We start from the raw sequence: 20,093 nt of genomic DNA, 5'->3' as shown, positions 1-20,093 counted from the left end.
GCATTGGAATTGCAAAGGGCTGAGCCAGGGCAGTACATGGCAACAGCCTGAAGAAGGGACCCTGGTGACAGCTCAGCATGCAGGGACAGTTCATGGCACCCCTGAGTGGGTGGATAAGATCTTAGTGCACCCCAACCCCCTGCAAAAGCTCCAAAGGCACAGACTGATGTACTGTCACACTGATAGGGTGGCATATTGTCCCCACACCAAGGACTGTGCTGACCTGAGATGAACCCGCAGCATGCGTTCTGAGGCTCTGAGCTGGGCACATGCACATGGCAGAGAGTGAAGATGGGCTGCATTGGTGGCACAAGCCTTGTCCCCCTGGCCCATGTCCCTGCCCTGGCACCCACCGCCTCCTCTGCCCCCTCACCAGAGCAGCTGAACTCGTTCTTTTGGATCTCAGCCACGTTGAGGCCGCGAAGCTGGGCGGGAGCAGCACACTGGGTGAAGAGCCCGATGGTGGGGCGCTGGCGCAGCCACTGGGAGAGCCAGGCCAGGTGGCAGTCGCAGAAGAGATGGTTGGAGTGCAGGCGGCTGTAGGAGGATGGATGGAGCAGTCAGCAGCCACAGGACAGCTCCTGCCCACCCCTCTGCCCTCTGAGTGCCCCAGCCTGGCTCATCCCAAAGGCTGGGTGGATTCAGAGGGAGATACAGAGGGGCTGAAGAGCATCTGTGACAGTTGCCGAAGCCGCCTTGCTTGGCAGTATTTGGGGATGCTCTGCAGGGGCGTCCCCTCCGTTCCCTCACCATGGTGCTGTCCCAGCACTATTGGGCCAGCACGTGGGCCACCAGCACCAGCAGCAGAGCTGGGGACATCCCACTCTAGCCTAGGAGGCCACTCCCACCACCACCACGGCCCTGGCACTCACAACGTCCGCAGCTTGGGCATGTGGTTGAAGCTGGACACAGGAATTGAAGTGATATTGTTGTTATTCAGGGTCCTGCAGGAAGACAAAGAAGGGCAAACAGGCAAAGAAGGTCAGAGCAGACAGGCTGTAAATAGGCACGTGAGATGGTCTAGGTGGCGCTAATCCCTGGGAGCAACCTAGCACAGGGTGAATGGATGGGGACAGCCCGAATTCCCAGCAGGACTTCCTGTCCTTTCCAGGCTTCTCCTCTCCACAGCCAGTGGCACCCAGGTGCACCTCAGGGGCAGGATCAAGCCCTGGAGCACAGCTCTGCAGCAGCTGTACCAGAACCCTGGTCAGCCCCTGCTCATGCCCAGGGAGAGATGGCATGCTGGGGATGTCCCTGCAGCACCTCAGTGAGGGGGGACACTCAAGGACACCCTCATCCTGCATGGGGCTGCAGTCTGGAGGCTCCAGCCTTGTCCCCAGTCACTTACAGGACCTCCAGCCCCCGCAGGGCACGGAAAGCCCCATCCTCGATGCAGCTGATCTGGTTCTTGTCCAGTTGCCTGCAGGAGAAAGGGAAAAAGGGGAGAATTGTTGGGACAGCCCAGGCAGAGAGCAATCAGTGCTCCTGATCACTCCTGCTGCCACTGGACCTGACCCCAGACTCCCTCATGCCCAACACTGCCAGGACTCACAGGTTCTTGAGGTCGGTGGCCCCACGGAATGCCTTCCTGGGGATGGCCTGGATGAAGTTCTCACTCAGGTCTCTGCAGAAGAAAGAGGCAGGAAGGCAAATGGGCAGTGCCTGCAAAGTGCGATGTCCTGTGGGAGCACGGCATGCACAGGCAGGGACACGCCCCAGCACTCAAGTGATCCCTCGGGGACTCTGACAAACTAATTTGGCTTCAGGTCCTTGGCTGACCCTGTTCTGCTGGCTGTCCTGAGGCAAGTCTCACTCCATCTATGGTGGCTCAAAGTGACTGGGGCTCCCTGGGCACTGCAGTCTCTGGCTCTGACAAGCAGAGCTGACTGGCACAGCTCCGGGAAAACCCTCCATACTTAAATGCTCTCTGACTGCTATAATTACAGGTCCCTGCTGATTAACTGGTAATTACACTTAGTGGCTCCAGGAGGCATTCCCATGGAGCCTGACCTGCACTTCAGAGGGCACAAATAATCGGGTCATTATTTACTTCATCACTGCAGGGTACTGTCTGTGTAATCACCTGCTCTGCAATGCCAGGGCATGCCAAGCCAGCAAGGGCTCTGTGTTGCAGGGTTGGCAGCAGGTCAGATCCCCTATCATGCCTGGGCTGGCTTTTAAAGACTATGAAGACCACAAATCTCACTGCAAGCAGGGTCTGGGTGGACTGACTCAGCTGTGGGAAGACCTGATTGTTTTATTTATTCTCCACGGCTCCCAAACAGACACTATTCCCTCTTCCACCCTAATAGTCAGCAGCTCCTCCGAAACTGGCTGGCAACTGCATTGCCTGCTCCCATCCTGGGGTGCCAGCACAGTCCTGCTCCAGCCACCCCTGGGGCAGGAGGTCAAGTTCTCATCTCCTTCCTGGCAGAGGTAAACTGAGGCACAACACAACATTTTCCCTATGCAAGTCCATAGATGAGTGAGGAGGAGGACCAGGGTATCCCACACAGATTAAATGTCCCCAGAATTACACAGGCCACACAGACACCCCCACCCCAGCCCCAAGAGGTGGTTTAGGGTGTCCATAGATGTCAGCACTTCACACATAGTGCTCACCAGCTCTGCTTCAACATAACAAAGCCTGTTTGCTCTTGATACCTCACACCTGAACTGGGTCAGGATGGAGGCACAGCATCCACGGTCCTCCACATGCCCTCATTTCCTCCAAAAAGTGGGCTCAATAAATGGGCACGAGCTGCTTGCAAAACACCAGGAGGTCTCCAAACTGGGACTTCACCCCAGCTGAAAGCTTCACTAACACAATGAGAAAATGTCCCCAGAGGGAAGAACCAGCATTACTTGCACAGCTGCATGAGGAAAAGGAAAACAAAAGGACAGTGGGCTTGCCTGACCACCAAGGAGATGCTATACAGTCCAGTGCGATGCACCAGCCCCTGTCCTCTGCACAGCTTGTGCATCATTCTGGGTAAATCCTGGGAAACCAAACCCGGCTGACAAAGCATCATTGCCAGGGCAGTGGAAGGGAGATGTCCCGCCAGGAACTGCCCAGGCTTCTGGAGAAGGACAAGCCCAGCTCCTGCGCGAGCAGCAGGCGCAGTTTCGCAGCACCCCACGTGGCGGCACTGCCAGGCTGCCCGGCTGTTCGCTGCCCCGACCGCGCCGCCGATTCCACAACTCCGCCCACGGGGGATCAGGGTCCCTCACCCTCTCCAAAGGGAAAGGACCAGACGCCTGCAGCAGCCTCCAATTGCCCAGCACTCTTTCAAATACAAATATCTTCTCCTCATACTATGTTGGAGATGTGATGAGTCTGGGGACCGCCAGGAATTGCACTGATCTTTCAGAAAAAGACAGCATTGCACCAATTCCTCTTCTCTTTTAGCTTCCACAAGGATTCCCTTATAAAACTCTTAGGAAAAGATAACTTTTTTATATGGCCAGACAGTGATACGGGGAACAGTTTTAAACTAAAAGAGCAGAGTTTTAAATTAGATGTAAGGAAGAAATTTTTTACTGTGAGGATAGTGAGCCACTGGAACAGGTTGTCCAAAGAACTTGTGGATACCCCATCCCTGGAAGCGTTCAAGGCTAGGCTGGATGGGGCACTGAGCAACCTTATCCAGTGAGTGCCATCCCTGCCCATGGCCAAGGGTTTGAACTAGATGATCTGATGTTCTCTTCCAACCCAAACCATACTATGATTCTATGAACCCTCCAGGCGCAGTTCATCACTCTTTCTAGCAAAGCACTCAGTGCACCACATTCCTTCTTGGCAGCTGCCTGTCCTCCAGCATTAAACCCTCACAGAGATGAGCACCACACCTCAGTGCTCTGCACCCCTCTCCCAGCTCTGGCACTGCCTGCCCAGGCAGGTCCTGTCTGCGATTTGTTTGGTTCCCCCATGGAAAGCTAGCTCCCATTTCTCTGCTTGGAGCACATGGGAGTCCCAGTGCGCCCAGGGAGCAAACCCAAGCGTCTGTCTCCAAGCTGCTCACTTGCAGCTTGTGAGGGAAATGCTGCTAGAAGGTTGCAACTGACTTTGCGAGGCTTCTCCCCTTCACAGCTTTTTGTGACAGTCCCCGATGAAGTGCTGCCGTGGGGGGTACCGAAGCCAAGAGGGACAGACGCTGGATGGGAGGGTTTCAGCAAGGCCCCGGCATGGGCGTAGATTACATTGCACAATGACACAGCTGACGACACCAGGACAAACACATGCTTTGCCTGTGGAATCCTCGGGCCCCGGCGTTGGAACAAGGCACGGCCCCTTCCCTCCTGGTGTTTCATAGCTCCCAGCTATGTTTGCTTTACACTTTGGCGCAGAAGAAACAGCAGATGGCACGGCTTCTCCTCGCCCTGCCGTGCCGCTCGCAGCACCCGCGGCGGCTGCATCAGTGCCACCTCATGCCCTGCCGAATACAAGAGTGTCACTGCCATGGCACGTGGAGTGCCAGCTTGCAGCACTGACCACGGGCACTGGCAGGTCTGACAGCCCCACTGGGGACCAGCTGACAGACAGGTACAGACAGAGGAGGAGGAGTTGTGACAGTCACCCTCACTGCCTCTTCTGGTTTCACTTCCAGGTATTGTCCTCAAGCTCCAAGTTTAAAAGTTCCTGGCTGTTGAATCCAGGCATTTACCAAACAGCCAGCCCATTCACAGTGCTTGTCCTTGCACAGCACAAGGTACAGAGAGCTCTGGTAGTCCCAGGGGTGCAAAGGGAAAGTGTAACAGGGGGTGAGGAGGTGATGGAGGACACCTCTGTCACTACACTCACCTCCCAAATGGATTTCTGACCCAGCAGATGCCTGCACAACAGCAGCAGCCAGCTCCAACCCACAGCTGTGTGATGGCAAGAAGGCAGGCACCCACTTTTCTTCCAAGTCCCCCAAAGCCTCATGGCCAGACTATATCCGCACAAGTGCTCCCTGGCCGGGCAGTGAGAGGGATGGCGGTGGTCAGGGATCGCGATTTCAGGAGCTTCCCTGCTCAGATCTTACACCCGGCTGCTCTGTCCCATTGTGTGTGTGACGGCTGTCGGGTACTCGCGGTATCCCTAGCGAGGCAGGAGGTGTCCCGGCGCTGCCTCTCCTGGCAGCCAGAGCCCCATGGCACCGCCGCGGTTCCCGGGGAGCCTCGGCGAGGAGCCAGGCGCGGGCGCGGCTCCGCGGGGCTGGCAGGGCCTCGGCGGCGGGAGCCAACCCCCCAGCGCGACGCCCTGCCCGGCGCTTAGCGGGGCGCCCGAGCAAAACTGTTCGACATGGCTTCCCAGTGGGGAGCCCACTCAGGCAAACAAACCCCGGCAGCCTTAATCTCCCCGGCAAGAGCCCGGCGGGCCGCAGGGCGGGCGAGAGGGAGGGGGCCGCAGCGGGGCTGCGCCGGCCGGGCAAGGAGGCCGGAGCTATTACCACGCTCTCATTCTTTTGGCTAATCCTGACTTCACACTTTAACCTGATTGAGCCTTGTTTGGCGAGCCGGCTCCTTGCGCGCCGTGTGAGGGGATTAGGGCCGGACGCAGCGGGGCGGTAATTGCTTCCCAGCGGCGCTGGCCCCGCGTCCGCCGGGCCCCCCGCTGCCAAGAGCGCCGGGGCGGCCTGGCAGCCTCCGGCGAGGCGCGGCCCTCGCCAGGCGGCCCGGCTTGGCAGCGCCGCGGGGCTGGCTCCGCCGCTGGGGCACAGGTCCAGCCTGCCCGGTGTCAGCCTCGTCCGGGCCAAGGCTGCAGCCCGTGTCATGTCCCAGGCACAACGGCGAGGGCTGCGGGCCACGCTGTGCCAGGTGAGTGACATTCCACCCTGGCAGTGCCAGCATGCCGACTCCAGGAGGCTGCTCCTCTCTTTACCTTGTTTCCTCCCCAGCATCCATGCTGGAAACTCATCATGAGGGCTTCAGCCTCTGCCAGGCCCCAGCTCCCACAATGTAAATGCACGACACTGCATGCCCCTGGCTCACACGCCAGACACTGCTGCAGCAGCTCCGCTCCACCAGTGCTGGCACCAATCACTGCAGGCACCAGCTCAGCCACAGCAACCATCCACCAAGCCTCGAGCAGACAAGGCAACCAAAGCCACCAGCCCTGCAGAGCATCGTGTTTCATGCTGGGACAAGTGCTCCCTGGATCCCAGCCTCACCTCAGTGGTGCTGTGCCAGAGGCAGCTGTGCCAGAGCACAAACAGCATTTCCCCAGCAAGGACTGTGGCACCAGCAGCTATTAAGTAACCCGGTGTGTCTCAGCTCACTCCGCACACGCTGTCTGTACCAGCACAGCCTGTCCAGGGCAGAGGGATGAGCAGAGATAGGGCTGACAGCTGTTCACACCACCACCTTCACTGCCTGACAGGTGACAAGGGGTGAGCTGAAGGGACAGTAAGACTCCTGCATTACAAAAAATCAATAGACTAATCAGCACTTGCATTAGTAGGAATGGCCCAGAGTCTCCCAGGGGTTCTGCACTCTGTGTTGCCACTCCAGGGCAGGAGCTGCTGCACCCACTGCTTGTGTCAGCATCAGCACCTGCAGCCCTGTGCTGGGGGAAGTGTCACCCACATGTCCACAATCCCACATGTGGCTACACAATTTACTTGAGGTGATGCATACAAGTCCCCAGTGCTTTAAAGAGCCAGTGCCCAAGGAGGGGTGTCCCTCAGGGAGTTGCTTGCTGGAGATGGGAGCTGCCACTCCTCCTCTGCATTAGCAGAGTGCCAGGGCAACAAGGCAGAATTTTGTCCGCTGTGTCATCTGCCCCCAGCATTATGTCACACTTTGATTTTTAATGGGCTCCACTGGCCCAGCTGCTGGCACCACTCCATCCTGGCCAAGGGAGATGGACAGACCTCCCACTGCCCCCAGCCCACTGTGACCCCAGTGTCCCCAAGGTCACAGCCTGTGTGCTACCTGCCATTGCTGTTGCTGCCTGCCACCCACTGCAACGCCCTGGAGCTGAGGGCATTTGCACAGGACAAGGTGGGATGGCAGATGCTGATGCATGGCTACAAAAAAGCCAAGGTGTAGTGTGGTGGGCTCAGCGTGAGCCCCTGCCACTCCAGAGAAACATGGTGGGGTTTCTGGAAAAGGCACTTTGGCAGGGGGCAGAAGGGGAAATGGGGAGGAACGGGACAGGGCACAAAGCAGCATGGTGAGGGGGAAAGGAACATTATTTACTGCTTTTCACAATGCTAGAACAAGGGACGACCAACACAATCACAAAGGCCAGCTTAAAATCACAGCTAAGAGTGAATCCTCCAAATTAGAAGTCCATGCATCTCTCAGCCACAGCCAGCTCAAAAGGGAAATTAACAGAAGCCAAGTGCAGAGATGCACCTGCCAAGCCTTGCTGTGGCAAGAACACCTGCAGGTGGATGCTCAGGAGCTGACTCCTGCTGCCAGGAGACCAGCTGGGCACATCTCTGGTAACACCACCCTGCCCAATGGAGGCTGCGTGGACAATGGCTCCACCACTGCTCTGCTGGTGGGGACCATCACCCACCAGGAGTCACTTCTGTCACCCTGTTTTAGCAGCAGGCAGAGATGCACAGTCCCTCTGCTCCCCAGGGCAGTATGGGGACATCAGCCTGGGGTCAGGGCAATGCTGGAATGCCCAGCCAGGGCAGGGTACCAGGATCCCGGCTCCAATCTCTGCCTGTCACTCCTGTCACCGCCCCTCCTGGGAGAGGGGGACAGCGAGCTGAAGTGGGGGAGGGAGGCGCTGCTTCCACAGGGGTTCAAGGGGGAACAGCTGTTTGCTGTGAGCAGCATCCCAGGCTGGGCGGGGTGGCACAGCCCTCCCCGCTGGCAGCCGGAGTGGAGCGGCTCATCAGGCAGCCCCAGCCGCCAACAATTACGTGCTGAGTAAATCGATGGGATATAATTGGACTATTAAGATCTCATTATCCTCCGAGCTCTGGTTGCCACAGCCCGCAGCGAGCTGGGGGAGACTGCAACCTGCAGCCACAGAAACTGCCTCCTGACACACACAGCCTTGATGGGCACTGGGAAAGGGTGCATGGAGGAGGGACAGAGGGGACAACGATGCTGGCAGCAACCAAATCCAGCACAGGAGACATCTCTGTGGCACAGCAAAGCACTGTGCAGAGGCAAGGTGGTGTCCCTACAGGGGTCCTAGAGATTAAGACAACCAACAATTCTTCTAATCACCACACCAGCCTGAAAGCCACCACTGACCTCTCATGCCCTGTGTTCTCATTGCTCCTCAGTGAGATGGGCAGTTTGGCCTCTGCATGCCCTTAACATGCATATCTCTACCCCATTCCTGCTGGAAAGCAGGGCTCATGTCCACACCTGCAAGATTCAGGATGCCTATGCTCTGAATCACACAGGCTGCTTGGCCCTGAGTGTCCCTTTCCCTGTGCAAGGGCTGTGTACCCACATCATCACCTGCTCACACTCCACCTGTGTTGGCTGATATGATTCCAGGCCATGGGACAGTCCTCCCAAAGGGACCAGCATCCTCAGCATCTCCTGGCAACAGGCCATATCCACTGTGATTCAAGTGAAAACAAATAATCACTTCCCTTAGGAGAGCTGACCCTAATCCCACCTGAGGCTTCTTGTAATATTTCTTTTCTTCTTATTTTCTGAGCACCAGTGAAAGTAATGCATCAGAGCTCCTCCTTGTCAAGCCTTATATATAAGGACAAAATCCTTTGCTGCAGCAAGGTGTCAACACAACTTGACACCACTATGTGCTGAGTGTCTCAGACCTCAGTGACACAAGAAATCCTATCAACAAATTCTGCCTGTCCACTGTGTCCCCACAGTAGAGTGTAAAGGTGAACAGAACAGGGAGCAATGCTTCATGCATACTACCCTGCCTTCCCCAGGCTTCCCAAAGTGCCGTGCTGACCCCAGGCGCTGGCCCTGTTTTTCTCCCTCCCAGGAGATGCAGATGCTTCCAAAAACATTAAAGCTGGAGAGGTTTGTTGCTTGGACAGACGAGCAGAGCATGTGTAAAAGCCAACATATGCTCATGGCAACAGTTAGTGAGAGGAGTCCCAGCCCCAGCATGGTGGTGTTGATTAAGCAAAACATTTCAGGGTGTGCATAAATCTCAGTGGCTTCAAAGGGACACTGCTGACCATGCCACGACGCACTGACACCAGCAATTGACTCTGGCTAATATCACTCAAGGGTGCCATCACGGTGTCAGTGTGTGCTGAGGGGACACCCTGGGGATGCTGAGGCATGTGGGTCCATGCACCATGCAGCCCCTTGTTTGGGCATTGGGGAATTTGGGGACAGTGCAATGTCCCCAATGAGTGGGAGGGCACTTGCAGGAGCCAGGTTTTGCTGAGCAGCTCTGCCAGGGCAGCGCCTGGGCAGTGGCTCCGGTCCCGTCCCAGCAAGGATCGGCTCCTGCGTGGGCTGAGCTGCAGTGCCAGAGCTGCGGCCTCGGCCTCTGTGGGAAGGGGGATGCTATGGGAACAAGGGGAGCTGGCCAAGGAAAAGAGGGAGGGTGGGAGGGAGGGGGAATAAAGCATCTGCTGCGCACCCTGGAGCCTCTTCAGAGATTGAAACAAGTTAAAAGCAGCAGCTTTAATGGAAACACAAGTGAAATAACAAGCTGCAAACCCTGCGTGCCTGTCACCGCCCCCTCCCCACAGTGTCCCTTTGTTCCTGCAACCTCGTTATCGGCAGGAAGGGGAGCTAACACGAGGCTAAGGCATCGCCATCAGCTCCCCCGCATCCTAAAGTGCCTTGAGAGAGGCACAGCTCCTTCTGTGTCCAGTGCCCTGTGGTCTGGCAGAGCCCTGGGTAAGCAGGGGAGTCTCCTGCAACCCACCTGTGGGAGCAGCCAGCCTGTCATTTCCTGCAAAAGGACCTGCTCTGTGGCTGACACATCTACCCCTGTTCTCACTGTCTGCTGGGTGAGGCTCATTCTCTCCAGCAAGTGTCTGGCTGGAGACTGAGTGTTAAAACTGCACCTGTCATGCTCACAGCCCCTGCGTCCCACTGCCACTGGGACCCAAGGCACCCAGCCTCTGGCTCCATTGCTGCACAGCCTCCTGCTTCTCTGCATCCCTGCTTCTCATCACTTCCAAGTCCCCTTGGCCCTGATGTTCAGCAAATCTTTTCTCCTCCCTCTATTCATGTTTTTGCTTCTGTCTTACCCTCTAGTAGTGGGAAATCCCTGCATGAACCTTCCACCAAAGCATGTTTTTCCAGCTACCCCACTACCCTCCAGTCTGTGCACCTGCCTGCTTCACATCTGCATACCTCAGCTCATTTCAAGCACGTTCCCCACACGCTACAAATAAAAGGCACAGAGACATCCCTTTCCCCAGGGCTGCACACCAGGCTCCCAACCCTGCAGAGGGAAACTGCTGCCCAGAGCACAGGACCTCAGCACTCACAGACCCACATGTTCCAGGATGACCAGCAAATCAGAGTAGCTCAGCAGCTCCAGAGCCTGGGACAGAGTGAGCTGGGGGTGGTGCAGGGGTTTGCTAGACCATGTGTGGTTCTACCTCCAGCAGACAGCAGTGTGCCACAGCAAGACCTTCCCGTGTAGCTCTGTGACAGTTAGGACAAGGTCAGTCCCCCCTCACCCCATCACGACCCCATGCATGGCTGTGCCATGCCCTGAGAAGTGCCAGGCTCCAGCCCTGCCTGCCATGCAGCCTTACATCCTGCAGCATGCAGCGTGTGCTCCCTGCCTGGCAGCTCACACCCGAGAAGATACCCCAAACTCCATGCTGCAACACTCATCCAAGGTGTAAATGAAAAAGCAAATAGCTCTTCTGGCGAGCCAGCCCTGAGCCCTGTGGGGAGTTGGCTGCAGCTCTGGTTAGCAGGCTCATCCCCTGGGTTTGTAGCACTGCAAAGCCCAGAGCTAATTGACTCCCAGGCTCTGAGGCTTTTAATTGCTAATAAGTGTGAAGCCAGCCCTGCCAGCCCTCCTGGATTCCTCCGAGGTGTGAATGAGGCTGAGCCAAGCTGAGAATTGCATCCCGGCTGTCCCAGATCTGTCCCAGATCTTGGTGAGCCAAGAAGTGATGCTGTGGATCTGTGATGCTGCTCCTCAGCTTTACAGGTCCTGGGACAACAACTGGCTCCAGCTTTAAGAAGAGCTAAAGCAAACTCCCTATGGCCTGGAGGATGTTCTGAAACTGAGGTTGAACCTTGCAAGACAGCTGGAGAACTTGGCGAGATGCCCTGACATGACTAAGCGTCCTTCACACTCCTCATGTTTGGCCCTAGCACTCAGACAGGTAAAACTCTTATGTCTCATAGCCTGGGGCTTCCTGAAAGCTCTTGGGAGAGGCTGTCAGTGGGAGGAGAAGTGGGAGATGCATTGCAGGATGAAAGGCAGCCAGGAAGGAGCCAGTGGGACATCTCAAATCGTGCCCAACAGCTGGTAAAAGAGATGTGATTTTACACAGGGCTAGGAGGAAACAGCCAGGATAGGAGTAGGAAAGGCAGATGGAAAACAGCAGAGGGAATGTGGGGCTGCAAGAGCACCCGAGCATGTGAATCAAGTGTAGAGCCACACAGGGAAAACCCACCAGGAAGATAAAGAGACTCCACCTCGTGTGACACACATCAAAGCCAAGATAAGAACTGCTGAAGGCAGGCAGCAAAGCCCTGTCACAGGGCTGGCCCAAGCTGGGGCTGCCCTTGCCCCAGTAACAACTGCTCTTGAGAGGAGTTTGGGAGAGCAGCACCCAGTCATGGCCATGCTACAGGGGACTGGGAGCTGCATCCCAGCTCACAAGGCTTCCCTCCCCAGAGCTGCTCTGTGAAGAGCCCCTGGCACAAAACCACACCACAGGTCTGGGGAAGCCTCTGCCTGCAGGTAGTGAGCACAGCTGCAGCTCCCACCCATGGACCTGCCTGTGCTGTGGATCAACATCCCCTCCTTGTTTTGGAGAGGCAGAAATTAGTTGCTGGAGCCACTGGGTGCTCCTCCCTTTCCCTGACCCATGCATGTGTGGAGCCTGGAGAAGTATCAAGCCCAACAGCAGCGCCCAACCACAAGGCACAGACTGAAAAGTGCTGGTCCTGAGTCTGTGGGCACTCAGGGGTCACACACAGATCTTCAATTTCTGTATTGAAGTTCAAGTGATGGAGCAGCCCCACACCCCTTTCCAAAACTGCCCTGAGGTTAATTATCTTTGGGGTTAACAATGCACCTCCTTTGTTCCAAGTGCATCTGACTCATAGCGGGGAAAGCAGCTCTTCTACCCCAAGAGCCCATGGCTGACTCTGCCCTGTGGATGTCCCTTAATAGCTGGGGACTGTGTTGCCTGCATGTCCACACCTCCTGCCACAGCCTGACTGAGCTCAAGAGCAGCCAGGATTGCAGAGGGGAACTCCACAGAGGGGAGAGTGAGGACGTTGCCAGGGAAGAGGGGATGGGACCCTTCACCCTGGCTGGCTTGGGGGGTTGCTCCTCACAGCTCCAGCAGAGGTGCTGGCCAGGGCTGGAGCTGCCAGGGTTACAGCCAGCCTCCAGCATGGCTGCTCAGGTGGCCTGGCACTGCTGGCACAGCTGCAGCTCGTGCTCTAGGACCTGGGGAGAGGAGCTGCTGAGGCTGATTACCCCTGCCAGAGCAGGCCTGGCAGGTTTATTTTTAACACTTCTGATTGAAGCTGGTTTCCTGCTGACATTTACACTCCTTCATCATTATCGGCTCCCCGGCTCCCAACCGCCAGCATAAAAAGGAGAATGAAATCTCTGGAACAGTGGTGTCCTGGCTGCAAACCCCACAGAGGGGGAAAGACCCAGACCAGTGCGGCTGGGCAGATCCCAGCCCCCTTGGAGGGAGATGGGTGCCTGTCTCTCAGTGGGGGCATTGCAGACTGGGATCCCGCCACCAGATGCAGCAGGAGCCATCTCAGGGCAGCCTGGGCAGCAATATGAGTCATCATCACTGGCATGAGTGTGGCATGGCAGCATGGCTGGGCTGCAGATGCACCTTTGGGTGCTGGTGTCCCCAGAGACAGGCACGCTCCTGGAAGTGCCCCGGTGGCTGGCTCCAGGTGCAGCAGGAGCCATGGCTGCTGGCTGGGCCTGCAGAAGGCTGAGGTGCCAATCCTGTTTGCATGTCCATGCTATGAGCTCCCAGCAGTGGATAAAGGGACTCATGAAGACACACAGGGCTTGGACCCCCAGTGGTCCTCTGTGATGGGACAGTCAAGCAGAGGCTGTGCAGCACAACCTGACCTTATCCTCCTTCCTATGCTGCTGTGGGAAGGCCAGCAATGCAATGCAGAGCCAGTAGTGGGGCTCCCAGCACGGCCAGAGCACTCATATCTGAAAAGCTGCTTTTTTCCCTATGAAACAGTCAAATTCCAACACGTGCTGTCTAAAAATACACTCTAGTCTGCCCAGGACTCTGCCCGCTCTTACATCTCTTGGATGATTCATATTTTGTCAGATTCCAGATCAGTTTTGAGACCAGAAATATCAGGTTTGAGAGACAAGAATGTCACGGGCCCTGCAAGAGGAGGCTGGAGATGTGACCAAGGTGGGAGATGTCCTTCTGCAGCAGGGACTGTGGGCTGGATGTTCCTGACACATAAAACAGCTCTCCTGGAATGGGGAAAGCCCTGCAGCAGCCCTGGATGGGTATAAGCTGCTCCAAGGCCAGACAATCAGAACAACCCTGCTGCATCCCAGAACAGCCCCAAAATGGGGTGCAATCATACGTGGGAGATTTCCTCCAGCTCTTACTTAATTGACTTAGTGGATATTAAATCATCAATAACTAATTACACAGCCCCATTCTTGCCTAATATGCTGAAATCTGCCTCCTAATTAAATATTATAGGCATTTAAAAGAATTTCTGACAACATATTACATATGTAAAATACTGCAAATTAGCTGGCTCCCACACTGAAATCCTGCTCAGCAACAATGCAGGGACCTGGTTGGACAGAAATCCGGGACATCATTCCAAGTGAATTGAGAAAAGGTCCCACTCTTCTGGCAAAGGAATTTTTTTTTTTTTTTTCTGAGGGGTGGAGATTGCTGAAGGACAAAGGAGCCCAGAATCACCTCTGCCAGTCTTGCTGCCCCTTGAGCCACGGGAGCCCCCCAGCAAAGGCGATTAGGATGTAAGAGGGCTCCTGATTAGTTAGGCAAACATTAATGCAAATTGTCAGTGAGCCTGGAGATGAGATCCCAGGCACAGTGGCTTGAAGGGGAGCAGGCACTTCCTCATATTATCAGCCCATCCACTCTCTGAGGCAGGAGCAGGAGCCAGGAGCTGCTCTGTGTCATAAGAAAGGAGCTCCAGGAGCCAATTTCCATCCGACCACAGCACATTTGATGTCTTGTGAAGTCGGGTTTACATGCGCTGTCTCGCCTCTGCCTCACACAAGGATGGGCTGGATCCTCCCCCTGCACACACAGCCACAGCTCTGGCTGAGCACGTGAGCATCCCACAGCACCCTGGGATCCAGCATGGATGAGCCATCCCCACTGCACCCTTCTAGCCAAAATGCAGCTGGAGAAAAAAGGGCTGGGTTTGGTCTTCTCTGCACGAGCAAGGGCCAAAGTGCTGCTGTCTTGCTTTGCCCCCTGCACAGAAAACTTCTGTTCCTGACTTCAACTGTGGCTTGGTGTGAGCCCAATTCAGTGCTGAGCTGGGGCCATGAGGACCATAGGAGGGCTGCAGCATCCCCACCTTAACCTGCAGGCAAGAGCCCAGCCCAACACAGTGTCTGTGTGCTCTGGTGTTTGTGTGTGCTCTGTGCCAGGCTCTTCCCCTAAAAGCAGAGCAGAGAGCAGGCGGTTTGCAGGGGAAAAGGCCGGGAGCTAAGGCAGGGAACACCACCTGGTAATTGCCTGCAAACTTAACTTGCAAGTGGAAGCTGCAGTGCCAGGCTTTGAACAGGGCTGTTTCATGTGCCTGATGTTCCTGCTGCTCCCTGTGCATCCCATCAGACATGGGAGAGGGGATGAGGACAGGCAGTGTGTTTGAAATTCACACTTCAAAGTTGCTATCCGAGTGCACTGGCTTGTATTTGCTGCACAGCTGGAGACAAGTCAGGGAGGGGAAGGGTGAGCAGGGAGACAAGGGCTCACATTCCCCAACCCTTTAATGCTGGGATCAATCACCTGCTCAGGGATGCTCTGCTGCAGTGAGATGAGAGTTGTACTCAACCCCTTCCTTGCTACAGCTCCCATGCTGCAGCTTGTACCAGGGTAAGCTGCCTGACTCTAGGACACCCTCGGGCTGGGGGTTCTCCACACGCTCTGCTGCACTGCCTGCTGTGTCCATACCCTGCAGCACACACTGCAGCGCATGGCCCACTGCACCACATCCACACTCCCTCCAGCATGCAGGCACACTGCACACACACTTGCTCTCTTAATGACTCCTTGATTGTCACTTTAGAGCCTTTGCTGTTTTCTGCCCACTCCTGTGTCAGCACAGCTGGAAAAGCAGCACAGTGGGGAGCAGCAGAAGGGGGACACAGTCTCTCCAGGAGTCCAGCCCATCTTCTGAGGCTGGTGGAAAGACCCTTCCAGTCTCCAGTGCTCCTCTCCCAGCAATGCTTCCTTATGCACACAACCTAAAGAGGACTCTGGGGAGGTGAGGCAGAGAGGAAGACCCTGATTCACCACTACCGGACCAGGGACAGATGTGCAGCCCCAGATTGGCCCAGATCTGCACACTAATGCCTGGACTCTCCTGCTTGTGCTCTCCCTGCAAAACACAGCAGCAGCATTGAGGGTCTAAGTATATCAAAGCTGGGCTTTGAACCATTTTAATCAGACTGCCCATACCGCCATGACAAGATCCCCCTGAGCCATCTGCACCTTCCTACATGGCATCCCAGAGGCTTGCAAGGCAGAGCTGGAGCACAGAGTTGCCCCAGTGGGCAGACACAGGGGCTCTCTGGGACACAGTTAAGGGGATGGACGCTCTGCATTCACCTTCCAACAAACGACAGCCCTAAACCTGACCCCTTTTCAGGACTGCCACCTGCTTTCCAGGGACTCAGCAGCATCATCCCTGATTTTCCAGGGACAGATTAGGGCACAGGGACAGCATATTGGTGGCCATAGAGCCACAGGCCAGGGACCACTCTGTCCTTCAGCCCCTGGAGACGTCCGGAGCCCTCCAGCCTGGCCAGCTGAAAGGCTCTCCCAGCTGCTCCTTGGAGCCACAGCGTCTGCAGGGCCGGGCAGCGCCTGCCCCTTCCCGCGGCGGGGCGAGCAGCGGGGCCGGCCCGCTGAGCCCCAGGAGCCGCGGGCAGCTGCCGGAGCGGCCGGGCCTGCCTCACGGGGGGCGCAGGCAGCCAGGGCCGGGCAGGGCGGGCAGCTGCCCACCTCCCCCGGGGAAGGCGGCGGGCGGCCGGGAGGGGACAGGCGCCAGGCAGACCACGCCGAGGGCAGGACGGCAGCCGGGCGCGGGCCACACGCTACTGAGGGCCGGCCCGGTCAGCTGGCGGATGGGCCCAGCAGGAACGGGGTCCCACCTCCCCCTCTGCCCCCTCGAGAAGAGGGTTTGAAGCAGCGCCTGCCCTGCCAGGCTGCAGCCTCTCCCTCTCATTATTTTTTCACCGCAAGAACTATCTTACACCTTATCAATAATTCACAGGTACAAACGATAACGTTCGCTGTCATGGTCCGGGAGCCACATGTTCCCGGCGAGGGGGAAGGGGCCGGTTGCAATCGCTATTGTTAATGCCTGCGGAGCTGGGGGGAGGCGAGGAGGATAAATATTTAACACTGTCTCCGAGCAAATGTCCATGACCGAGGGCTGAACATGGGTTTTACACAGAGCTGCTCCTGCCCTTGAGAGGGTCATTAGCATGTTAAAAGCCGTCAGAGCGGGGCTGATGGAAGGGCTCTGCCGGAGGGACCCCCAGCGCTCGGCCTGGGGGCTAGCGGGGATGCAAGGTGCTTTTTGCCGCTGCAGGAACGTGGCCGTCTCCATCCTGCCCAGATCTCCCCTTTTCGGAGCACAAAGGCTGTGCTCTCAGCCGCTCGTCGAGGAGCATCCCCACCTCTGCCCGATAGGGAGGCATGAGGGATGAGGCACCTGGGGTAGCCCGGGGCTGGTGGGTGGCCAGGGCAGTTCATTGTGCAGAGGAATTACAAAGGGGACACAAAGAGCCACACACCACATTTTGTGTGAGCTTCCTCTCCCGGGCCGCCCGGGCCTTTCTTTAGCCATGTTGAGGGTGAGCTTTCTGTGTAAATCCCCAGGGCACGGTGAGGGGAGAATAGGTGTCTTTGTGAAAGAGGCTGGAAAATAAAGGGAAGAAAAAGAAGCAAAAGCACAAAACCCAGGCCCTGCTGTGGCAGGCGGCAAGGACAGGAGCACAAAGATTCCCAGAGGATGTAAAGACAGTCCTACAACCAGGGAATCAGGGGTTGGCAGGCTGCAAGTGCCCTGCTCATGGGGGCACCAACAGCTCCCCACAGCATTCTGCCACTCTGTAAGTGTCCCCAAATATACAGTGTAACTTCCCCAGAGCCATGTCCTCATCTACAGCCCAGTTTCACATTCTTATTGTTCCAGGCACAATTTTGGGCACTGACAGACAGGAAAACCCCACGCTGGGATAATCCAGGAGCACTCTGTTCTGGCCTTGCTGTCACAGTCACTGCTGGCATCTCTCTGCAGATGGATGGGAATGGGAGAGGAACAGGTCCTGTCTGGCTCTGTGGAGTGGGGGCACAGGAGGAACAGTTGTGATGGACAAGGGAGGAGCGTAGGAAAGAGAGAACAACTTCAGCCACCACTGCCATTTGCCCTGTGAACTCCAAGCCAAAGCCCCTGGAAAGTTCAGCCAGCCCCTCACCAGCCAAGGTATTCTAGAGCTCATAAAATTAAAGCAAGGCTGTCTTTCCCTTTTACAGTGCTAATAAAATATATTTCTGCCTGAGATGCTCAGACAGGACTGCAGCACAGAGGTCAGGAAGGCCACGGCTGAGCATCCCCGGGGGAGAGCGTGGGAAGAGCGGCGCCAGTGGATCTCCCCAGCCTGGCACCCCCTCCAGCAGCCCCCAGCTGTGGCAGCCCCATCCCTGCCCACAGACATGCCTGTTCAGACATCTACTCACATCATCCCAGATAGAGAAGAGCCTCTGCAGTCAGCTTTGCTCTGCCAGCCTCACAGAGCGGGGATGCTTGGGAGCTTTGAGAGCAATTAAGGACCTGGCCAACCTATGTTGGAGGCACTGGAGTTATGTCCCCAGTACCCAGAGAGGGAGAGCGGATGGGGCGTCATCCATCACCCAGAAGGAGACACTTTATCACTGGGACACCTCTGAGCACTCAGCCCAGACCCAGAGCCCTCCCAGGGATTTCTGCTCCAACTGACATTTCCAGTTTTCACCATTGGGAAAAGAAGTACAGTCTCCTTTGCAACTTCAAAGGACATTCAATTCACCTCTTCCCAGCTGAGTGTTCAATGGTTAATTGCTCTCTGTCGTGAAAAAGACAAATTTAATTCTAGTCTGAATTTGTCTAGTTTCAGCCCGCAGCTATTGAATGATTTTATGCTTTTTCCTTTTTCTTTCTTTCTTTTTTTTTTTTTTTTTTTTTTTTTTTAATTAATGGCATCCCTATAATTAGGCTTTTCTCCATGCAGGTATGCAGAGATGGAGATAAATTTCTCTCCTAGCCTCCTCTTGCATACACTAAATAGTCTGAGCTTTTTAATTCTTTTCACTGGAAGGCAGATTTTCCAGACCTCCAATTATCCTGCACTTCCTCTCTGAGCACTTTCTAATTTCCCAACATCTTTCTAAACTGTGGGCCCTGAAGCATAAACTGTGCTCAGCAGAGGCCTCCTGCCCCCCAAACTGGCAACTCCCCTGTGCCCAGAGCTACTCCGTGCATCCATCACTGCCCAAGCTGGAAGCCCACATCCCAGAGCAGGCTTACATGATGGCTGCTAAGTCCTTTTCAGTGTAACCACATCCCCAGACACTGCTCCCCGTCTTGTAGCTGTGACCTACATTTTTTTTTCCCCAGCTGCATGACCTTGCATGAGGCTGTTTCCCAGTGCAGGTGTTTGAGGCAGAGCATCCCCGCTACACCGGCATCCCGCCCGCAGCACTGCTCCTTCCACCGCTGCCTCACGTGTCCTCCAGACTGAGTTCTCTCACTGTGCAGGTGGTTTCTTCCCAAGCTGCATCACCCACGCCACTCAGCTCACCCTCAGCTGGTGCAAGGCAGAAAGAGGAGGCAACAAGAGACCAGGATAATGGGGACTGATTGGCAAAAGTCAGTAGCACCACCAAAGATTCCAAGACCACCGCAGCTTTGCAGAGATGGTGAGAATTAGTTCGCCACATTAGTTCACCACCATCAGACCCCCACTGCACCCTGCCAGAGAGGTGACCACTGCAATTCCCCCAGGGATTTCTACCAGTGAAGAATGCTGTCAGAAATGCTCCACAGACTTTTGCAGAATATTAATGTTTTCATGGCAATATCCTCCAGGCAAGAGCAAAATGACTTGCAGAAGTCTCGGTATATCATGTCAGCACAGTCGCTACTTATCAACCCAATTTGTCAGCTCATCAAAAAAAATGATATCAGGTTTGTTTGACGAGAGCAATTTTCCATGTGGATTGGCATTAATTATCCTTTAATTCCTCCCTGATTGCCACCCGTACAGTTACTGTAGCGGGGATCGGTGTCAAGCTGGAGGCAGAGCAGCGGCTGCCACCGGGGGGAGGCATGGCAGGGATGCTCCATCCTCACTCACTGTGCTCCGGGGTTAACGACCTCACACTCACTCCGGAGGTGACAAAGTGACTGATGCATAGAAAGTGTCACATCCCTCCCCACAGAGCCCAGGTCCTGGGCAGGGGAGTTGCTAAGAGACGAGACCAGGATGAAGAGAGTCAAGGATAGGGGGATAGGAAGATCCTGTCCTAAGGAGCAGGCTCAAGGTCACAATGGGGAATTTGAGCTACCTAGGTGAAAAGCCATGTTTGTGCAACCAGCCCTGCCAGGGATGGGGACCTGCCTGCACCATGAGTCCCTTTCCTCAGGCAAGAGGCAGCCCGAGCCACAGGCACAGGCTGGAGCAGGCACGGGCTGGAGCAGCCCCAGGAGAAGCCAATATTTGCTTTCTC

General features: G+C 55.9%; 1 protein-coding gene across 1 annotated transcript in view; it reads right to left on the bottom strand.

Annotated features, from left to right (window-relative positions):
• Positions 1-20,093, bottom strand: part of SLIT1 (slit guidance ligand 1) — a 61,135-nt gene that overhangs the window by 16,278 nt on the left and 24,764 nt on the right. Inside the window, exons 5-8 of the mRNA XM_058029088.1 lie at positions 1,553-1,624; positions 1,349-1,420; positions 873-944; positions 374-537 (exon numbers count right to left, since the gene is read on the bottom strand). Coding sequence (XP_057885071.1) covers positions 374-537; positions 873-944; positions 1,349-1,420; positions 1,553-1,624 — 380 coding nt within the window. The remainder of the gene's footprint in view (positions 1-373; positions 538-872; positions 945-1,348; positions 1,421-1,552; positions 1,625-20,093) is intronic.

This window comes from Melospiza georgiana, chromosome 8 (genome assembly GCF_028018845.1).
Source record: "Melospiza georgiana isolate bMelGeo1 chromosome 8, bMelGeo1.pri, whole genome shotgun sequence".
Lineage (NCBI taxonomy): Eukaryota > Metazoa > Chordata > Aves > Passeriformes > Passerellidae > Melospiza > Melospiza georgiana.
The sequence above is the reverse complement of the archived record's forward strand: the minus strand, read 5'-3'. Positions and strand labels throughout refer to the sequence as shown.